Source organism: Peromyscus eremicus, chromosome 8a (assembly GCF_949786415.1).
Source record: "Peromyscus eremicus chromosome 8a, PerEre_H2_v1, whole genome shotgun sequence".
Taxonomy (NCBI): Eukaryota; Metazoa; Chordata; class Mammalia; order Rodentia; family Cricetidae; genus Peromyscus; species Peromyscus eremicus.
This window is the reverse complement of record NC_081423.1, coordinates 4947708-4968036: the sequence shown is the minus strand read 5'-3', so window position 1 is coordinate 4968036 and position 20329 is coordinate 4947708. Positions and strand designations below refer to the sequence as shown.

Genomic DNA, 20329 nt, shown 5'->3' with positions numbered 1-20329 from the left:
CACTGGGCCATCTCTCCAGCCCATGACATCCCATTTTTATCAGCAGGAAACTCATGTCTTCTGACGGTTATAGTATGCTATCTATATCAGCAGAAAATATCCTGCAGGACACATCTGGAGCTTGTTTATTCTGGCGGTTATGGTATTTTACCTTTACCATATCCTTTAGCAGTTTGGCAGGACATCTGGAACTTGTTTTGGACAGTTCCTGATTACCCAGGGGTGGAGGCCATAGTACATCTTCTGGTGGTTTCTGCTGGCATTGTTAGTACTAGGGCCTGCTGTCTCCTGTCTGACCCTTCTCCAAGGTGGCTGCAGTCCTGTCAAGGTCCCCTCAGACGCGTTTAATTGGGGGCTTGTTTACCGTTTCAGAGGGTTACTCCATGATCATCACGGCAGGAAGACAGACATGGCACTGTAGCAGTAACTGAGACCTTTACATCCTGGTCCACAGGCAGACAGAGAACCTGGGTCTGGCAGGGGCTTTTGAAACCCCAGCGACAAGCTTGCTTCAATAAGGCCACACCTGCTAATCCTTCTAATCCTATCAAAGAGTTCCACTCCTTGGTGACTAAGCATTCCACAATATGAGCCTATCAGGGCCATTCTTATTCAAACCACCACACTTTATTTCTGTTGTATCATTTAATGTTGAATTCATTACAGTCTGTAAGCCTGTACATGGGTGTTTCGAACTAGACTCCGGTCCTTTGGAAGGGCCATAGAACTTTTACTGAGCATCAATTATGAAGCGGATAATGGAAACAGGTACGGCTGTGAGAGAACCATGGTAATAATTATATTTGTAATAGTTGAGCTGCAGCTTGGCTGTTTTAAGTGTTTGCAGTTATGTTCAGCTAGTCTCTGACGAAGTCTCAGCTTTTATTGCTTATTCTGGTAGGGAGGGTCAGTTTCAGGGAATTCCTGTTTGCTTCTCTACATGATGGAATCTTTCAATATCGGAGGAAACTCTTCTACAACAACATGGCAGCAGGCCGTAAGAGGACATTGTTAAGCACCAGGTTTCACCAAATCTGACTCCACCTAAGATGGCAGATATTTGGGACAATATAGAGCTTAAGTAAAAGGTAAGGGTGCTAGGACTGTAGGCAGCCTGTCCAGCAGGAACAAATGTATTTTACAGAGACACTTAAGCTACAATCTTTGGTTGTCCCACCATGTGAAAGAATGGAAGCCAAGAAATTAGAGTTACCTCAAGACTGTGCTTTGAGAGAAATGACTGAAGATCTGGGGGCTTCCAGAGGAGGAACTTGTCTCCTGAAGAAACACAGTTGTCAGATGCCCTTGCAGGAGAGACTGGAGCTGGGACTACACTGGGCAGATACTGTTTCTGTTTAAACTCTTGAGAGACCAGAAGTTAGACAGACTCCCTGGCAGGCAGGCAGATATGGCAAGGGACCATGACTGGGTAATAAAGGTGGCGAATTTACAAGATGGCCCCGGACAGGCTTCCTAAGGGTTTTCTCAGGGGAAAGGCAGTGAGAAGGAAGGGCCTGCTCAGTATCAAGCATCTGGGGGAGACAATAATAAAAATACAAGGACCCAGAATCCCCTAGGCAAACAACTTGGGGTTTCGAACCTCTCTCATCCTGACAGGAGATCATCCTTTTAGCTTTCCTATTATGGGTTTAGTGTTTCTCCAAGACAGCCAATTTCTTGCCTGTCCCACAGAACAAACTGAGCTAACAGCCACATCCCCATTATGTGGCTTTATCCCCTGAAGACTGGCTTGGGCCAGTCTCAGGATCTGTCTGTTCCTCCCCCCGGTGAGTTATATTCAATAAATATCTATTTTTCTATAAATATTTGGCTTCCTTAGTTGGCTTATTGAGGATGAGTGGCCAAACCTGGCTTGTTGCAGCACACACAACGATCACTAAGTCCTTTATAACCAGACCATGTTTTTAAAAATACATATATTTAAATGTGTGAGTGTCCCTCCATGAATTTATGTGAGCCACAATTTAATGAAAGTGACCTCAGAAGCCAGAGGGTGTTGAATCCCTTGAAAATGGAATTAAAGGCAGTTGTGAGCTGCCTGATGTTGGGTGCTGGGCACCAAAGCCTCTGTGTGAGGGCAGAAGCTCTAAACCGCTGAGCTATCTCTTCTGCCCACAGGGCCACTCGACGTAGCAAACTTTAAGAGGCTGACATCTGAAAACTCAGTAATGAGGATACATGTTACTGTAATGCGATATTTAATCATTTATTTTGAGACTGGTGGGCCTGGAGTTCACTCAGGTTTGCCTTTAACCCACATATATCAGCCAGCATCTGCCTCAGGCTTGCTGGGATAAAAGGAGTGAACCACCACGTGTAGCACGCAAATAACAGACTTTGTCACAGTCAGGCTGTGAGCTGTGTGTGAACAAGGAATGGGGCAAGATACTCCTCCCCCATCTCCGCAAGGCAGCTTTAGCCGCTCAAGGACGTTTTGCAAACAGCCCCTATTGGCCTTGAGACCTGTCTCCAGAGCACATCTGGTGATAGTGATGAGAAATACATGGTTTCTCAGCCCCTTCTCCGAGGCTCCACAGAAGGCCAGCAGAGGCTCCCGGGAGCAGCAAAACCTGTTGTATCCCTTGTAGCACAGGTCACTGGCGGATGGCCGTCCCGGGGTCTAACCCAGCGGATTTTCTCCGGGGCTTGTTTTGGGGAACAAAGTTTCCTTAGTGATAATTTTCGAAACACTATCCAAGTCTAGCCCAGGGCGCCCCTCCCCCCCTCGGGGAGGCGCTGGGATCCCGGGACCCCCCAGAGCTCCGGGTCAGTTTGCCTTGCCCTCAGCCGCTCTCCCCGCCCACCGCCGCCGTGATTGGCTGGGCTCTCGGCCCTGCGCGCTGTCATTGGCTGGCCGCGGCCGGGGGCGGAGGGAGGGAGATTTAGTCTGGCCGCTGCCCCTCCGCGGGTCGTTTCTCCTGAGGTGGCCGCTCGCTTCTGTGTGGCGGCGGCCGGGGAGGGGCCGCGCCAGGTAGGTGGCGGGCGGCGGCGGCGGCGGCGGCGGCGGCGGCTCCGTGCGGGCGGCGGTTGGCGGCGGCTGCCTTCACGGCGGCGCCCGCCCCTCGGAGCCGGACGGAGTGTGCACCCGGGGGCCCGACCCGACCCGGAGGGGACCGGCCCTGAGCAGCCGGACGGCCGGGGGCGGGGGGCCGGAAGCGCCGGCTGGCGGCGGCGCGACGCGGGCTGGGGTGGGGGTGGGCTGGGGTGGGGTGGGGGTGGGCTGGGGTGGGGTGGGGGTCGCGGCGGCGGGAATGGCTGCTGCTGGTCGCTGTGCACTCTGCGGACGCCAGGTGAGCTGGTGCGGTGCAGCTCACTTCCAACGTCTGTATCCGCTGGTCGGGTCCGGAGATGCGTTGGGTTTGATCTGAAAAAGGCAGGTGCTGGAACAGTTACCTGGAGCGCCCTGTGGTCCTGACTTGTGTAGACGGACAGACAGCACAGGGAGACTAGCATCTTTGGACCAGTGTGCTAAGAGAGACTGGCACCTGGAGCAAGCCTACGGCGCCTTGGGCTTGCTGCTCCGTGGTGTTATGGAGTACCTGAGGAGAGACACTCCCGCCCCCCACCCCACCCCGAATAAGTCAAATTATGTGGAGCCTTTATTCACCACCCGCAGGGCTGTCCCAGGCAGAGTAGTGGGGGAGCAGCCCTTACCTTAAGTTTGTTTTAAAATTTTAAAGGCAAAGACCACAATAGTGTATCAAAATTCAGAAAGGCAGCTGTGGATATCTGCTTGGAGCAAGCAGGCATTGTTTGCAGAGTGGAAAGATAGCAGCTAAGCCCTCAGGCTGTTCTCATAACCTTAAGGTCAAGGACACATTGCATAGAAGTTTATGGTTGGTCTATATGACCAGTATCCAGTTTACCCAAAATAATTTTAACTCAAAGAATACTTTCACGAGATGTCATAACAACAGAGTTCAGTAGGCTACTACAAATGGGATGCCATGACCAATGCTGAACTCCATTCAGGTAGAGGTTGATTTTGTGGAGCCTGAAAAAAAAAATGAACAATTTCTTATTCTTCCTCACCTTTTTCCAGTTTTGGCAAACAAAGAATATCTCAACAATGGAAACAACAATGGCCTCTCTGCTTAAAATTCTTAAGAAAACTGACTTCTGGGGGCTAGATAGACGGCTCAGAGGTTAAAAGCCCTGGCTACTCTCCTAAAAGTCCTGAGTTAATTCCCAGCAACCACATGGTGGCTCACAACCATCTATAATGAGAGCTGGTGACCTCTTCTGGCTGGCAAGCACACATGCAAGCAGAACACTCTATACATAATAAGTAAATAAATCTTAAAAAAAGAAAAGAAAACTGACTTCTGACTGGTGTGGTGTTGCACACTTTTAATCCCAGCACTTGGGAGGCAGAGGCAGATAATAACTCCGAGTTACAAGCCGGCCTGGTCTACATGTCATGTTCCAGGCCAGCCAGGGATACATGTCTCAAAAAAGAAAAAAAGAACCTCCAAATACTGTGATTGCCTCATGAGTGGTGACTCATGCCTGTAATACTGGACTTAGGTGGTTGTAGCAGGACTGCCACAAGTTCTATGGTAGTCTGGCATACATGAAATCTTGTCTAAAAAAATACAAGATGCAGGAACAAAACAACAAATGAGCGTCACCATGATACTCAGAAGTGTTCTATTTTCCTACCCTGTTTTCTGAGTGTTAGGATTTCAGGTCAGCTTTTTTGGAGATACAGTCTTATATGTACCCCAAACTCTTTACTAGGAAAGATATTGATGTGAAACCTACTGGTATATGAAGGGTCAGTTGTATGAGAATTTAAATAGATATAGCTGAAATTGTAGCTCAAGAAATGTGAATGGCAATATGCTTAAAATGACAGATTTGCTGGGCAGTGGTGGTGAATCCCAGCACTCAGGAAGCAGAGGCAGGTGGATCTATTGAGTTTGAGGCCAGCCTGGTCTACAGAGTGAGTTCCAGGACAACCAGAGTTATGCACAGAGAAACACTGTGTGCTTTAAAAAAAACAAAAAAATAAAAAAAATTACAGATTCATTGGCCAGTTGTAGCGACATTCATCTTTAGTGACAGCACCTGGGAGCTAGAGGCAGTTAGATCTCTGAATTCAAGGCCATCCTGATTTACGTGGTGAGTTCCCAGCCAGCCAGGGTTGTCTAAGTAAATAAGATAGTAAAGGGTGGTTCACATCTTTACGCCCAGCACTTGGGAGGCAGAGGCAGGTGGATCTCTGAGTTCCAGGCCCATCTGATCTACAGAGCTAGTTCCATGACAGGTAGGAAAAACCCTGTCTCGAAAAGCCAATAAATACATAAAATACAGGTGTGAAAAACTGAAGTCAGAGCTCCAGCACCAGTACATGTCAGTCCAGTGTGCCATTCTCCTGTAATCCCAGCACTTGGGAGGCTTAGATGAGATTCCTCGAGCAAGCTGGCAAGTAAGACTAGCCAAATTGTGAGCTCCGAATTCATTGAGAGACCTTGCCTTAGTATCTACGATGGAGAGATACAGGAAGATGCTCAAAGTTAACCTCCCAAACACATGCACTCATACAAAGGTAAACAACAAAACAAGGCTGGCAAAATAGCACCTTGGGTGCCCAGCCTTGACTCCTCAGTTCCATCCCCTGGATCTACCTGGTTGAAGACTAACTCCAACAAGGTGTCTTCTGACACCCCCTGCCCCTCCAACACTAGGGCATGTGTGACCCCCTCATTTATCAGACAAAATCTTTCTTTTTTTTCTTTTCTTTTTTTAAAGACAGGCCTTGGTAGTCCTGGCTAGCCTGGAACTTGGTATGGAGACCAGACTGGCCTCTAACTCAGAGAGATCTACCTACCTCAGCCTCCTAGGTGCTGGGACTAAAGGCCTGAACCACGATTCTTGGCCCTAAACAGATTTTAAAATTAAATTAAAATTAGTTTAAATGAATGTCACCAGACATTAAGGAGTGGAGTGCTGGAAAGTGACTTGTTTTATATGAACTTTTTTTTTTTTGAGACATGATTTCTCTTTGTAACAGTTCTGGCTGTCCTGGCACTTAACTTAGACAAGCCTGGCCTCGAACTCACTGAGATCCACCTGCCTCAGCCTCCCAAGTGCTGGAATTAAAGGCATGTGCCACTACTGCCTAGCTTTATATGAACATTTTATATTCATTTCATACTCTTACATTGATGAATATAAAAGTGAAGGCAAAGGTATGTGGTGCTCACATGGTCCTGATGCCATATGCCAGTCCACAGACCAGACTTATTGTAAGGAACAGTTCATGTTCATAAGGTCACCTACCAATACTTGCTCTCTAAGAAGAGCTTTTGCTATCTTCTTGACAATTTTATGCCTGCTAAAGCAATTCTGTTTCTTCAATAATACTTTCTGATTGGTGTTGTAATAGCTGATAGTTTTAAGACTTTGACTTTAAATACTAGTTCTGAACAATGAGGCTTCAACACGATTAGCTTAGCTGACATCTTAAAGTTTTTACTTTTCAAAAATGAGACTGAATAGTAAAGAGTTACTTTTTGTTGTTTTTCAAAACAAGGTTTCTCTGTGTCTGTCCTGGATCTCGCTCTGTAGACTAGGCTGGCCTCCAACTCACAGAGATCCCAACTGGCTCTGCCTCCTGAGTGCTGGGATTAAAGACATGCACCACCACTGCCCACCAAGATTTAATATTTTAATAGCAATACTATTTAATAGTAAAAATTTAAAAATACATTTGAAGAAGATGACTTAGCATGTAGAAATGCTTGCCACGAAGCCTGACTACATGAGTTTGATTCCTAGGATCCACATAATAGAAGAAGGGTACCAGCTACCACAAGATGTACTTACAGCAACACACACACACACACACACACACACTCACACTCACACACACTCATACATGCACACACGCACACACTCATGGCATGGCATAAGTAAGTAAGTAAATAAATGTAATTTTTGGAGCTGGAGAGATGGCTTGGCAGTTAAGAGCACTCAGTGCTTTTGCAGATCTGGGTTTGGTTTCCAGCATCCACATAGTTTTTTATCTGTTGTCCCAAGGGATCAACTCTAGTTCAAGGGTTCTAATGCTCTCTTTTGGTCTACGGTCACTACATACACATAGTATACATATGTACACTCAGGCACACACACAAAATTGTAATATGAAAATTAAAATAGGTACACAAATCTAGACTCTTGGTATTTTACTTTATTTATAGATAGAAGTTCATGAATAAAACAATTAAGAAAATTGCTCTTATTGGGCCATATATATGTGTACATTTTCCACATAATTTAAGACAATACTAATAGGTTTCTCCACAGATGAAACTGAATTGAAAAAGTAGAAGAACAGGTTTATTTGAGCAAAACAATTCCAGGGTGAGTTCTCCAGTCCCAGAAATCAAGGCAGGAGAAGTCACGTACCTGAACTGAAGCAGGGAGGTTATATAGCCTGTAGGCAAAGAGTGATGATGTGTCTGCCACAAGCTGGGTTAGTGTCCAAGTATGGTCAAAAACTGAACACTGTAGGCGGGGACTTGGGCTGCTGGCAACTTTAGGTGAGGAGCTGCGGCAGCCGCCAAGAGTGCTGAGCTGGACTCTTTGGCACCTTTTCTTTGTTGGAGATTCTCTGAGAGGGTGGTGTTTGGGGGAGAGAGAGAGAGAGAGAGAGAGAGAGAGAGAGAGAGAGAGAGAGAGCGAGAGCGAGCTGGGGCTTTTTAGACCATGCAGATGAGCTGGTGGTTCCAACAAAAACCTTTCCTGGAGAGAACACACATGTCCACTCAACCCTGATAGGGAACCTATGGTAGACCAAACTGGATAGCACCAGAGTCCAATTTGGTGAACCGTTGTTTTATTGTAGTTACTTAAAGGAATGTGGGTGGTGGGTTACATATAGTAGAAATGATTCAAAGACAGCTGCATCACCAAAGTCTACCTGACCATAGGTAGCAGCTCACAAAGCTGGGAACCTGGTGCACACTGTATACCCTGCAGGCAGCTCAACATGTTGAAGAGTGGCATTTCCAGGTGCCACAGTTGGTCTAAACCTCTTCTAGGCAGCTCACCTGGTTTTTGTTTATTCTTAGAATCTTCTTTGCAGCTCTGTTTGCCTAGTCCCAGAGTGACTTCCAGCTTTTATTGCTTTTTCTGGCAGAAGATCCTAGTGATCTAGGCAGTTTCAGGGACTCCCTGAAGCTATTTTGAGTTGCTACTTCTTAAGCAGTTGTTTACTACTTATGGAACTTCCTTGTAGGATGGAGTGTTTCCATCTGTGAGGAAACTTACACAACACCACATCATAGTATTAGGAAGCATTTATTGGTAGTATCTTGTGCAAAATTTGTGCAAAAATTGAGCATAAATGCTGTGTAGTGGGGTAAGATTATAATCCTACCACATAGGAGGATGATTATGATTTCCACTAAACAGTTTTAGGTCAGTCCTACAGGAGACGCTAATTCAAAAAAAAAAAAAAATCTAGGACATGGTGGCATACTTATCCAGGATTTGGGATGCAGAAGCAGGCATATCTCTGAAGCCATCCTGGTGTACAAATTGCTTTTTGTTGTAGTTGTTTTGCTTTTGTTTTTCGAGACAGGGTTTCACTGTTTAGTTCTGGCTGTTCTGGAACTCACTCTGTAGATCAGGCTGGCCTTGAATTTACAGAGATCTGCCTGCCTCTGCCTCCCAAATGCTGGGATTAAAGGCGTGAGCCACCACCACCTGACTTATTGAGGTGGTTTGAATGTGAGATGTCCCTATTCATTTCAAGGAGAGCCTAACTTGAATGCTGTTGAAGGGTTCCATACTTGAAAACAACCTACTAGGAAAGTATTTCTTCAGATTGTGATGGCAAAGAATACTGAGGCAACTACAGATTTAGTACCGAGAAACTTTACATTTCAAAGTGGTAGCACAATGTGACAGTGTTGCCCAAATGGCACTGGTTTTGCAGGCATAGAGGAAGGAAGAGTGTTGGGTCATGGAGTCTTGTGGCAAGGTTTACAGAAAGTAACTTTTTTTTTTTAAGGTTTATTTATTTATTATGTATATAGTGTTCTGCCTGCATGTATGCCTGCAGGCCAGAAGAAGTCACCAGATCTCATTGTAGATGGTTGTGAACTACCATGTGGTTGCTGAGAATTGGACTCAGGACTTCTGAGCCATCTCTCCAGCCCCAAGTTTGTTCTTTTTTGTTGTTGTTTTGCAGGAATCTACAATTAAGAGATTGACTAGAGCTGGACATGGTAGTACGGCAGAGGCAAATGGATCTCTGAGTTCAAGGACAGCCTGGTCTACTGTGAGTTTCACATCAGTCAGGGCTACATAGTAAGACCGTGTCTCAAACAAAGGACAGATTGGCTTCAGTCTCAGAAGAGATTCAGACTTTGGAACAGTGTTTGGACTGTTAAAGACTATGAGATTTTTAAATACATTTTGCATTGTGAAATGGCCATAAACTTGTGGGTCAGGGAATGAGTGTTGTCATTTGAAATGTGAAATGTCCCTTATAGCAGTGATTCTCAACCTTCATAATGCTGTGACCCTTTAATACAGTTCCTCATGTTGTGGTGACTCCAACTAAACTGTAATTTTTTTTTTTTTTTTTTGGTTTTTCGAGACAGGGTTTCTCTGTGTAGCTTTGCGCCTCTCCTAGAACTCACTTGGTAGACCAGGCTGGCCTTGAACTCACAGAGATCCGCCTGGCTCTGCCTCCCGAGTGCTGGGATTAAAGGCGTTCGCCACCACCGCCCGAAACTGTAATTTTGCTACTGTTGTGAATCGTAATGTAAACATCTGTGTTTTCTGATGGTCTTAGGTGACCCCTGTGAAAATATCATTTGACTCCCAAACGGGTCCTGACCCACAGATTGGAAAACACTATTTTATAGGATCATGTGTTTGAGCACTTCTTCCTCAGCCATTGGCCCTATTTTGGAGGGCTGTGGATCTTTTAGCAGACAAGAGTCTTGCAGGATTAATCAGAATCTCTGGGAATGGACCTTGTGGTTCATAGCCCATCTCAACTTCCTATCTGCTCTGTGTTTCCTAAATGTGGACCAGTGAGACCAGTGATCATATCCTCCTACCTCCATGTCTTCTTTGCTGCCATCTGCTGCATCCCCTGAAACTATAAGCCAAAATAGCCCTTTCCTCCCTTAAGTTGTTTCTTGTCAGGTACTGATTACAGCAACAAAAAAGTAACTAATTCAGACTCATTACTTAGTGAGGCAGGAACTGAGGGTCATCAGGCACATGATGGCAAAACCCTCATACACATAACATTTAAAATTTTAAAAAATATTACAATGAAATACTACAGAACAATACAGCTGTGTGCTATGCTATTATATGAAATATAAAAATCCCCAAACTGATAACAATTACTAAAACTGAAAAACAAGAAAACTTGTGTAGGGCTCTAACAATGGATGAGCTTGAGTTAGGAGAAAAGGCCCCAAGTCAAATGATTTCATTGAAAAATTGTACTATACCTTTTTCTTTTGCTAAAGAAGAGGTCTAAACTGTATATATAGTCATTAAGTTGTATAGACTTTGGTTCAATTTAGGTGTGTGATATTTATTTGCAAGGTGTCTTAGTTATACCCATCATTCCCTTGTGCAGGTTCCACTCCCTGTGTGTAGCTTTCCTTAGCAGATGGTCTCATGGCTCTGGTGCTTTAATATCCTGGGGTCTTCTAGTACACCAGGCTTCCCTTTCACAGCTTCATGAAATGGCCCCTCAGGGCCTCCATGTAGGGACTCCTTTGCCACATACCTGGTCTCAGTGTTTCTCCTTACAGCAAAGGAAGATACCACAACCCCTTTGTCTTAGTTAGGGTTTTATTGCTGTATAGACACACCATAACCATGGCAACTCATATATGAGAACATTTAATTGTGGCTGGCTTACAGTTGGAGGTTTATTCTGTTATTGTCATGGCGGGAAGCATGGTGGCATTCTGGCAGACATGGTACTGGAGAAGCTGAGAGTTCTACATAGGCATCAGGAAGAGAATGCCACTAGGCCTTACTTGAGCTTTTGAGACCTCAAACCCCACCCTTAGTGACATATCTCCTCCAGTAAGCCACACCTAATAGTGCCATTCCCTGTGGGCCTGTGGGGGCTATTTTCTTTCAAACCACTACACTCCTTATCTCCTGTTTCCTTCATGACTCTAAAGTCAGAACCACTTGGCCAAGACTGCTGAGTTTGGCTGCCTGCTTGAGGTGAATCATTGCCCCCTTCTTGAATTACTTTGCATAAGCTTTGGTTTGTTGTAGCTGGAGATTTCTCCAGTCCTGCCCAGGCCCTGCAGCCGCTTAGACCCAAGTAAACACACAGAGACTTATATTACTTAGAAACTGTATGGCCATGGCAGGCTTCTTGCTATCTAGTTCTTATATCTTAAATTAACCCATTTCTATAAATCTATACCTTGCCATGTGGCTCGTGGCTTACTGGTATCCTTACATCTTGCTTCTCATGGCGGCAGCAGCTGGCAGTGTCTCCTGACTTAGCCTTCCACTTCCCAGCATCCTCCTCTCTGCTTATCCCACCTATACTATACTTCCTGTCTGGCTACTGGCCAATCAGTGTTTTATTTATCAATTAATCAGAACAACACATTCACAGCATACAGAAGGACATCCCCAGAAGGTTGTTGTTGCTTTTTAGGAGCAGGAAAAAAACAAACAAACAAACAAAAAAACCCAAACCTCAGGCCTTTTCCCTTTACAAGTTGCAAGATTAGGTAGATGGCCGGGGCCTTATCCTGAAGAGGGCACATTCCCTTTATTCCATTTCACAGCAGGCCTTATATCTTTCAGCCAAGCCTTGGCTCCAGAATTGAATTTCCTGGTGTTCTTTTTTATTCATACTGTATATTTTTTATTTCTTTTTGCTCTATTTGTGCTTTTTCATTGTAAACCTGTAAGGGTGATTACTAATAACCACCCAATAGTTAATTTTTGTTTTCATTTTTATTTATTTATTTATCTATCTATCTATCTATCTATTTATTTATTTATTTATTTATTTTTCTATTATCAGCTTGATACAGTATAAATTCTTATCCTAATAGTGAAATGTTTAATTGAGGCTTGCCCATTAATTGAGTAAAACCAAAACTTATTATAAGTCACAGTCATCCCAGGGTCTCCCCGTCCCCGTGTCCCCGTGTCCCGTCCCCCCCCCCCCCCCCCCCCCCCCGGTATATAGCCTCCCTGGTTCTGTGGGTTGCAGTCTGATTGTTCTTTGCTTTATATCTAGTGTCCACTTATGAGTGAGTACATACCATGTTTGTCCTTCTGGGTTTGGGTTACCTCCCTCAGGATGATATTTTCTAGTTCCATCCATTTGCTTGCAAATTTCATGCTGTCATTGTTTTTCTCTGCTGAGTAGTACTCCACTGTGTATACGTACCACATTTTCTTAATCTGTTCTTCAGTTGACGGGCATCTAGGTTGTTTCCAGGTTCTGGCTATTATGAATAGTGCTGCTATGAACATAGATGAGCATGTATCTTTGTGGTATGATTGAGCATTCCTTGGGTATATGCCCAAGAGTGGTATGGCTGGGTCTTGAGGTAGATCGATTCCCAATTTTCTGAGAAACCGCCATACTGATTTCCACAGTGGTTGTACAAGTTTGCATTTTCACCAACAGTGGAAGAGTATTCCCTTTGCTCCGCATCCTCTCCAACATAGACTATCATTAGTGTTTTTGATCATAGCCATTCTGATAGATGTAAGGTGGTATCTCAGAGTCATTTTGATTTGCATTTCTCTGATGATTAAGGATGTTGAGAATCTTTAAATGTCTTTCAGCCATTTGTGATTCTTCTTTTGAGAATTCTGTTTAGCTCTTTAGCCCAATTTTTAATGGATTGTTCAGTATTTTGATGTCTAGTTTCTTGAGTTCTTTATATACTTTGGAGATCAGTCCTCTGTCAGATGTGGAGTTGGTGAAGGTCTTTTCCCATTCTGTAGGCTGCCCTTTTGTCTTATTGAACGTGTCTTTTGCCCTACAAAAGCTTCTCAGTTTCAAGAGGTCCCATTTATTAATTGTTGTTCTCAGTGTCTGTGCTCCTGGTGTTATATTTAGGAAGTGATCTCCTGTGTCAGTGCGTTCAAGAATACTTCCTACTTTCTCCTCTATTAAGTTCAGTGTAACTGGATTTATGTTGAGGTCTTTGATCCACTTGGACTTGAGTTTTTGCATGGTGACAGATATGGATCTATTTGTAATCTTTTACATATTGACATCCAGTTATGCCAGCACCATTTGTTGAAGATACTTTCTTTTTTCCATTGTATAGTTTTGGCTTCTTTGTCAAAAATCTTGTGTGTGGTTTAATGTCAGGGTCTTCAATTCACCTCCATTGGTCTGTATGTCGGTTTTTACGCCAGTACCAAGCTGTTTTTATTACTACAGCTCTATAGTAGAGCTTGATGTCAGGGATGGTGATGCCTCCAGAGGTTGCTTTATTATACAGGATTCTTTTAGCTATCCTGCGTCTTTTGTTTTTCCATATGAAGTTGAATATTGTTCTTTCCAAGTGTGTGGAGACTTGTGTTGGGATTTTGATGGGGATTGCGTTGAATCTGTAGATTGCTTTTGGTAAGATTGCCATTTTTACTATGTTAATCCTAACTATCCATGAGCATGGGATATCCTTCCATTTTCTGATATCTTCTTCAATTTCTTTCTTTAGAGATTTAAAGTTCTTGTCAAACAGGTCCTTCACTTGTTTAGTTAGTGTTATCCCAAGGTATTTTATATTATTTGTGGCTATGTAAAGGGTGATGTTTCTCTGACTTCTTTCTCAGCCCTTTTATCATTTGTGTATAGGAGGGCTACTGATTTTTTTGAGTTGATCTTGTATCCTGCCACTTTACTGAAGGATTCAGCTGTAGGAGTTCCCTGGTAGAATTTTTGGGGTCACTTATGTATACTATCATATCATCTGCAAATAGTGAAAGTTTGACTTCTTCCTTTCCAATTTGTATCCCCTTGATCTTCTTTTGTTGTCTTATTGCTCTAGCTAGAACTTCAAGTACTATATTAAATAAATATGGGGAGAGTGGACAGCCTTGTCTTGTTCCTGACTTTAGTGGAATCGCTTTGAGTTTCTCTCTGTTTAATTTGATGGTGGCTGTTGGCTTGCTGTAAATTGCCTTTATTATGTTTAGGAATGTTCCTTGTATTCCTAGTCTCTAAGACCTTTATCATGAAGGGGTGTTGGATTTTGTCAAAGGCTTTTTCAGCACTAATAAGATGATCATGTGGTTTTTTTTTCTTTCAGTTTGTTTATATGGTGTATTACATTGACAGATTTTCGTATGTTGAACCATCCTTGCATCCCTGGGATGAAACCTACTTGATCATGGTGGATAATTTTTTTGATGTGTTCTTGGATTCGGTTTGCCAATATTTTGTTGAGTATTTTTGCATGAGGGAGATTGGTCTGTAATTCTCTTTCTTTGTTGCATCTTTGCGTGGTTTGGGTATCAGGGTAATTGTAGCCTCATAAAAAGAGTTTGGTAATGTTCCTTCTGTTTCTATTGTGTGGAACAATTTGAAGAGTATTGGAATTAGTTATTCTTTGAAAATCAGGTAGAATTCTGCACTGAAACCATCTGGTCCTGGGCTTTTTTTGGTTGGGAGACTTTTGATGACTGTTTCTATTTCTTTAGGGGTTATTGGTCTATTTAAATAGTTTATCTAATCTTGATTTAACTTTGATATATGGTATCTATCCAGAAAATTGTTCATTTCTTGATTTTCCAATTTTGTGGAGTGCAGGTTTTTGAAGTATGACCTGATAATTCTCTGGATTTCCTTGTTGTTGTTATGTCTCCCTTTTCATTTCTGATTTTGATAATTTGGGTGCTCTCTCTTTGCCTTTTGGTTAGTTTGACTAGGGGTTTTTCTATCTTGTTGATTTTTTTCAAAGAACCAACTCTTTGTTTCATTGATTTTTTTTTTTTTTTGTATTGTTCTCTTGGTTTCTATTTCATTGATTTCAGCCCTCAATTTGATTATTTCCTGGTGTTTATTTCTCCTGGGTGAGTTTGTTTCTTTTTGTTCTAGAGCTTTTAGTTGTGCTGTTAATTCATTGGTATGAGATTTCTCCATCTTCTTTATGTGTGCATTTATTGCTATGAATTTTCCTCCTAGCACTGCTTTCATAGTGTCCCATAAGTTTGGGCATGTTGTATTTTCATTTTCATTGAATTCTAGGAAATCTTTAATTTCTTTCTTTATTTCTTCCTTGACCCATTGATGTTTCAGGTGGGCATTATTCAGTTTCCATGAGATTGTAGGCTTTCTATAATTTTTGTTGTTGTTGAAATCTAACTTTAAGGCATGGTGGTCCGATAAGATACAGGAGGTTATTCCAATGTTTTTGTATCCCAACAGTTAATATTAAGCTGTCATGGAATCTCCTGCCAAGGAAATCAGTCCAGAGCTTTTCAGATTGGCTTCAGGCAATTTCTTAGGACATGGACAAAAAGCAGCCGCAGTTTTTGCCCAAGTTTCACAAGAGTGGTCTCAGGTCCAGTTGCTAATATTGTTCCCCTCTGAAACCTCATCATCTGAACCTCCAATAGTCTACATTGGTCTCAGCACTACTGTCTTCCAAGATCCTACTAGGATAGTCTGTTAAGCCACACTGACAGCATTCACCTTCATTCTTGGTCCATAGTCTTCCAAAGAGTAGCATGATCAATATTATTATTGATTTTCAATACCCCACTCCTGGTACCAATTTTTCTTAGTTACTTCTCTATTGCTATGGTAAGAAACAATAACTAAAGTAGTTTATTAAAAGAAAGTGTTTATTTGGGCTTACAGTTTCAGAGTTTAGAGTCCATGACCATCATGGTGGCGAAGCATGTGAGCCTATAGGCAGGAATTGTATTGGAAGAGGCAAAGAGGGCTAACTGGGAATGTTTTGGACTTTTGGAACTTGAAAGCCCATACATACCCAGTGACACGTCTCCTCCAATAAACCTACACATAATCCCAAATGTTTCCACTAACTGGGGACCAAGTATTCAAACATATGCGCCTATGGGGCCCATTCTCGTTCAAACCACCACTCAGGTGTTTTGTTTTTGCTGCTTTTTTTTTTTTTTTAACCTTTTAAAATGAGTACTCTCTGCATTTAAGTCTGCATGCCAGAAGAGGGCATTAGATCCCATTACAGATGGATATGAGCAACCGTGTGGTTGCTGGGAATTGAACTCAGGTCCTCTGGAAGAGCAGCCAGCACTCTTAACCTCTGAGCCGTCTCTCTAGACTGCCTTGAGTCATGGAGCCCTTGTTGACTTCAAACTGGCTGTGTATCCAAGGATAACAAAGTCCTGATCATTTTGCCTTCATTTGTTCCTGAATGTTGGAATTACAGGCCTGTTGTGTCACCATGCTTGGATTTTATGCAGTACTAGGGGTTAAAGTTGAATAAGCAAGCACTCTACAAACTGTGTTTTATTACCAGCAGTGCAACACCACTAAATGAGTTAATCAAAAGAATCACTTCAGTCTTATTTAATCTGTCAAAAAGCATCTGTGATGAGTCCACAGATAACATCATACTTTGTGATGAGGAGCTGGAAGTTTTCCCTTCTAAATTAGGAACAAGGTGACTCCTTGCTTCTTGTATTCAACATTGTACCAAAGGATCTTGTGTGGATAGTTAGATATGAAAGTAAACTAAAAGTATAGAGATTAGAAAGAATGAAAAACTTTTAGTCTTTTAAAAATAAGTACTAGCAGGTACAAAATTGTAAGAAGTCCCTAAAAATGAAAGATCAACTCAAGATCATCAAAGTTAAAATATAAAAGATTAGCATATAGAAATATCCTTCAGTCTATAGTGATTGAACTTAAATCTTTTTAAAATTTACACTGGGTTTGTTGGACTTAAGTTTTCCAGCTTTAATCCAGTATAGTAGCACACATGAAACACTGGGTTTGATTCCTGGCACCTCCTAAAACTAGGCCTCTATTTAGTAAATATCTGGAGTCTCAGAATTGAGGAGATAGAGGTAGGAACATCAACAGTTAGCTCCATAGTAAGCTCAAGACCAGTCTGACTACATCAGTCTCTGTCTCACAGAGTCAAGAACTGAAAAAAAATTTGGGCAGCTTTAAACATGAGCTTATTTGGGGTTTCAAGTGCATTTCAACTTGAATTTATTAGGCTATAACCCCATTCATCATGGAACATCAGGACTTTAAATGAAGAGTCCAAAAAAGATGTTAAGAAAAGAGCTCATATATAGTAGTATCATGAAAAAAAGTACAAGGCAGGAGGAATGGCTCAGTTGCTACCTTATTTCCCCAGGACCTGAGTTCAACCCCAGCTCCCATGTTAAAATGATGAGAGTGGTGGTGCATGCTTGTAATCCAGGAATGGAGAAGAGAGACTGGAGGAGTCTGATTCTCTCAGCCAGTCTATCCTGTGGATTTCTCTTGTAGCTAAGATTGCCAGTCTGGTGTCAGCATGTCTACCTGTTCTGTGCCTGAGGTTTCTTCCCTACTGGGGAGCTAGGTTAGATATGTACAGTGTTTGCTACTTTTCTACATCAACTTTCTCCATGCACTTGATTTTTAGTGGAATATATAGACATATTTTTATTATTGTATTTATTTATTATGCCTTAGAGCTTTCTACAGGAATAAGATTTGCCCACTTCAAAAAGGTCTGATTTGCCGGGCGGTGGTGGCGCACGCCTTTAATCCTAGCACTCGGGAGGCAGAGGCAGGTGGATCTCTGTGAGTTTGAGGCCAGCCTGGTCTACAGAGTGAGTTCCAGGACAGGCTACACAGAGAAACCCTGTCTGGAAAAAACAAAAACAAACAAACAAAAAAGGTCTGATTTTCTTCCCAAAACTTTAACCATTCATGTTTATACATGTGACCCATCTAGTGTTACTTTGCTATTGTTTCTGTTACCTATTATTTTGGAATTGATTTTAAGATAAGGTGTGAAGTAAAGAGTAAAGTATGTTTTTTCTAGTAAACTTGAATCCTATATAATCCTTTATAATACCAGTCTTTTTCTCCTTTATCCAGATAATACTTTTGAGACAAGTTCAATAGTTGTATGTGAAGCTCTTTCCGGTTTCAAGCCTGTGCTGTTAGTCCCTCTGTCTTCATTATAGTATGACCTGCTATTTAAAATCTTGGCTCTAATTATTTCTGTTTAGAATATAACTTCCAAGTAGAAATAATTAATATGGAGAGATAGTCTTGGTATTAGTTTAATATTATTATAACTATTTAACTGGATATTATATAACTATTTAAATCTGTTTTTTGAGGCAAAGTATCATGTTAAATATATCTTAAATTCTAGGATACAAAATATGGAAAGTCCAGACAGGAAAAGACAGAAAGTTTTAAAGGCCAAAAAAACAATGCCTACAAGTTGCCGGAAGCAGTTGGAGATCCTGAACAAGTCAAAGAATGTTGAAGCTTCAAAATCAACAGTTGGAAATAATATTCCAAATGGTAATCTGAGCTTATAGCTAGCAAGTGTGCACATTCTGGAATGTTGATTCCTCTTTTACTGTAATGGTAATTCAGTATTTTCATAGGAAAGTATAGCATTCTTCCAGAATTTAATTCAAGCAGTAGAAGAAAATGTTTAGAAACAAGATCAGGAACCACTGAAGGGACAGGTTGTATATGTCCTTACACAAAGGCAAGCCATCTACTGACTCCTCCCGCAAATACTCCACACAGTCAATTTATGCCTCTGTGTCTTTTGGAGAAATTCAAAAGTCACTTTCCTTAGGGGTATTTGAAGGTCTCCAACATACAAAAAAGTAGAGTACATATAGATAGGACAAAAAGTAAATGATGGCTATGTTTTAAGCTGTTTTGTTTGTAAATTGTTCTTGATTGTGAGATGGAAAGATACATTGTTAAAGGAGAAAATTATGGTTAATCACTGAAATTATTGGCTTTATTTGCAGTGCTAGAATTGGGCAACAGGTAGGACCAAATACTGTTCAAAAGAGCTCTTTTCTGAGCCTGGGGGTATATGTAGCTCAATTGGTAGTGTGGACAAAGCTCTGGGTTCAGTCCCCAGCACCACATAAAACTGGCTATTGTGGCACGTGCTTGCCTGTAATCCGGAGTACTAAAGAGGTAGAGACAGAAGGATCATAAATTCAAGGTCATCCTCAGCTACAAAGCAAATTTGAGGCCAGATTAGGCTACATGAGACCCCGTATGTAAACAACAACAAACCTTCCTATCATGTGGGCAGATTAAAATTATAGGAAGTGAAATACAGAGAAGCAGCAGCCTGATTGGTTAGTGTGTCTGTTTTACTTGGTCATTTAAACACCTCTGAGTTTTGAAAGTTTATTTCCATAAAAGTATGTTACAGGGGCTTAGTGGTTAAAGAGCACTGGTTGCTCTTTTGGAGAACCCAGATTTGATTCCCAACACCCATATATTGGCTCACAACGATCTATAACTCCAGTTTTAGAAGATCGGATGCCCTTTTTAGGCCTCCCAGGGCATCAGGCATGTACACGATACAGTCAGGCCAAAAAAAAGTAAGCCACAGTCTGTTTAAGCATCAAGTTAAGGGGCAGGAGAGATGGCTCAGCGGTTAAGAGCACTGGTTGTTCTTCCAGAGATCCTGAGTTCAATTCTCAGCAACCACATTGTGGCTCACAACCGTCCATAATGAGATCTTGTGCCCTCTTCTGGCCTGCAAGCATGCATGTAGGCAGAACACTGTATACAGAATAAATAAATAAATCTCTAAACATCAAGTTAAAATTACAGTTTACCACATACAGAAAGATGTTGACACCAAACTACAAATAAGTGTGCAAGGAGCCTTAGGTCACACTTTATTCAATTTAATGCTATCCAATATATCAAAAGGAAAGTGAAATATTACCCAAAAAAGGTAATTACTTTCCCATGTGAGGACAGAAAATCTCAAAAAGTTGTTTATGGAAGATGATTTATTTTAACTATATCTCTTGTTATTTTTAAGTTTTGTTTATTAGATTATAGATTTTTATTAACATTTATTAATTATATATAATGGGTTTCATTATGAGATTTTCATATATGCATAAAGTATTTTGATCATATTTGCCTTCTACCATCTCTTATGTGAATCCCAGCACAGCAAAAGAGGGAAAGGATTAACCAAGTAATCCTTCTTCTACCTTCATGGGTGTTTGTTTGCTTGTTATGACCCAGTGAGTTTAATTACTGTTGATTAAAGGAACATTGGTATCTTACTAGTGGATACACCAGTAAATTAAATGT

General features: G+C 41.9%; 1 protein-coding gene across 9 annotated transcripts in view; it reads left to right on the top strand.

Moving 5' to 3' along the window:
* Positions 1–814: 814 nt before the first annotated feature.
* Positions 815–20329, top strand: part of Atf7ip2 (activating transcription factor 7 interacting protein 2) — a 71663-nt gene continuing 52148 nt past the window's right edge. For 5 of the 9 annotated variants that reach the window (XM_059270017.1, XM_059270014.1, XM_059270016.1 and 2 more), the window contains exons 1-3: positions 2872–2992; positions 9224–9313; positions 18384–18538. In XM_059270017.1, the coding sequence (XP_059126000.1) occupies positions 18394–18538 (145 nt within the window). In that variant the 5' untranslated portion in view covers positions 2872–2992; positions 9224–9313; positions 18384–18393. Of the gene's footprint in view, positions 1089–2861; positions 2993–3265; positions 3312–9223; positions 9314–18383; positions 18539–20329 lie in introns of those variants that run through there. The other 4 variants (XM_059270010.1, XM_059270011.1, XM_059270009.1 and 1 more) reach the window with 4 other exon arrangements.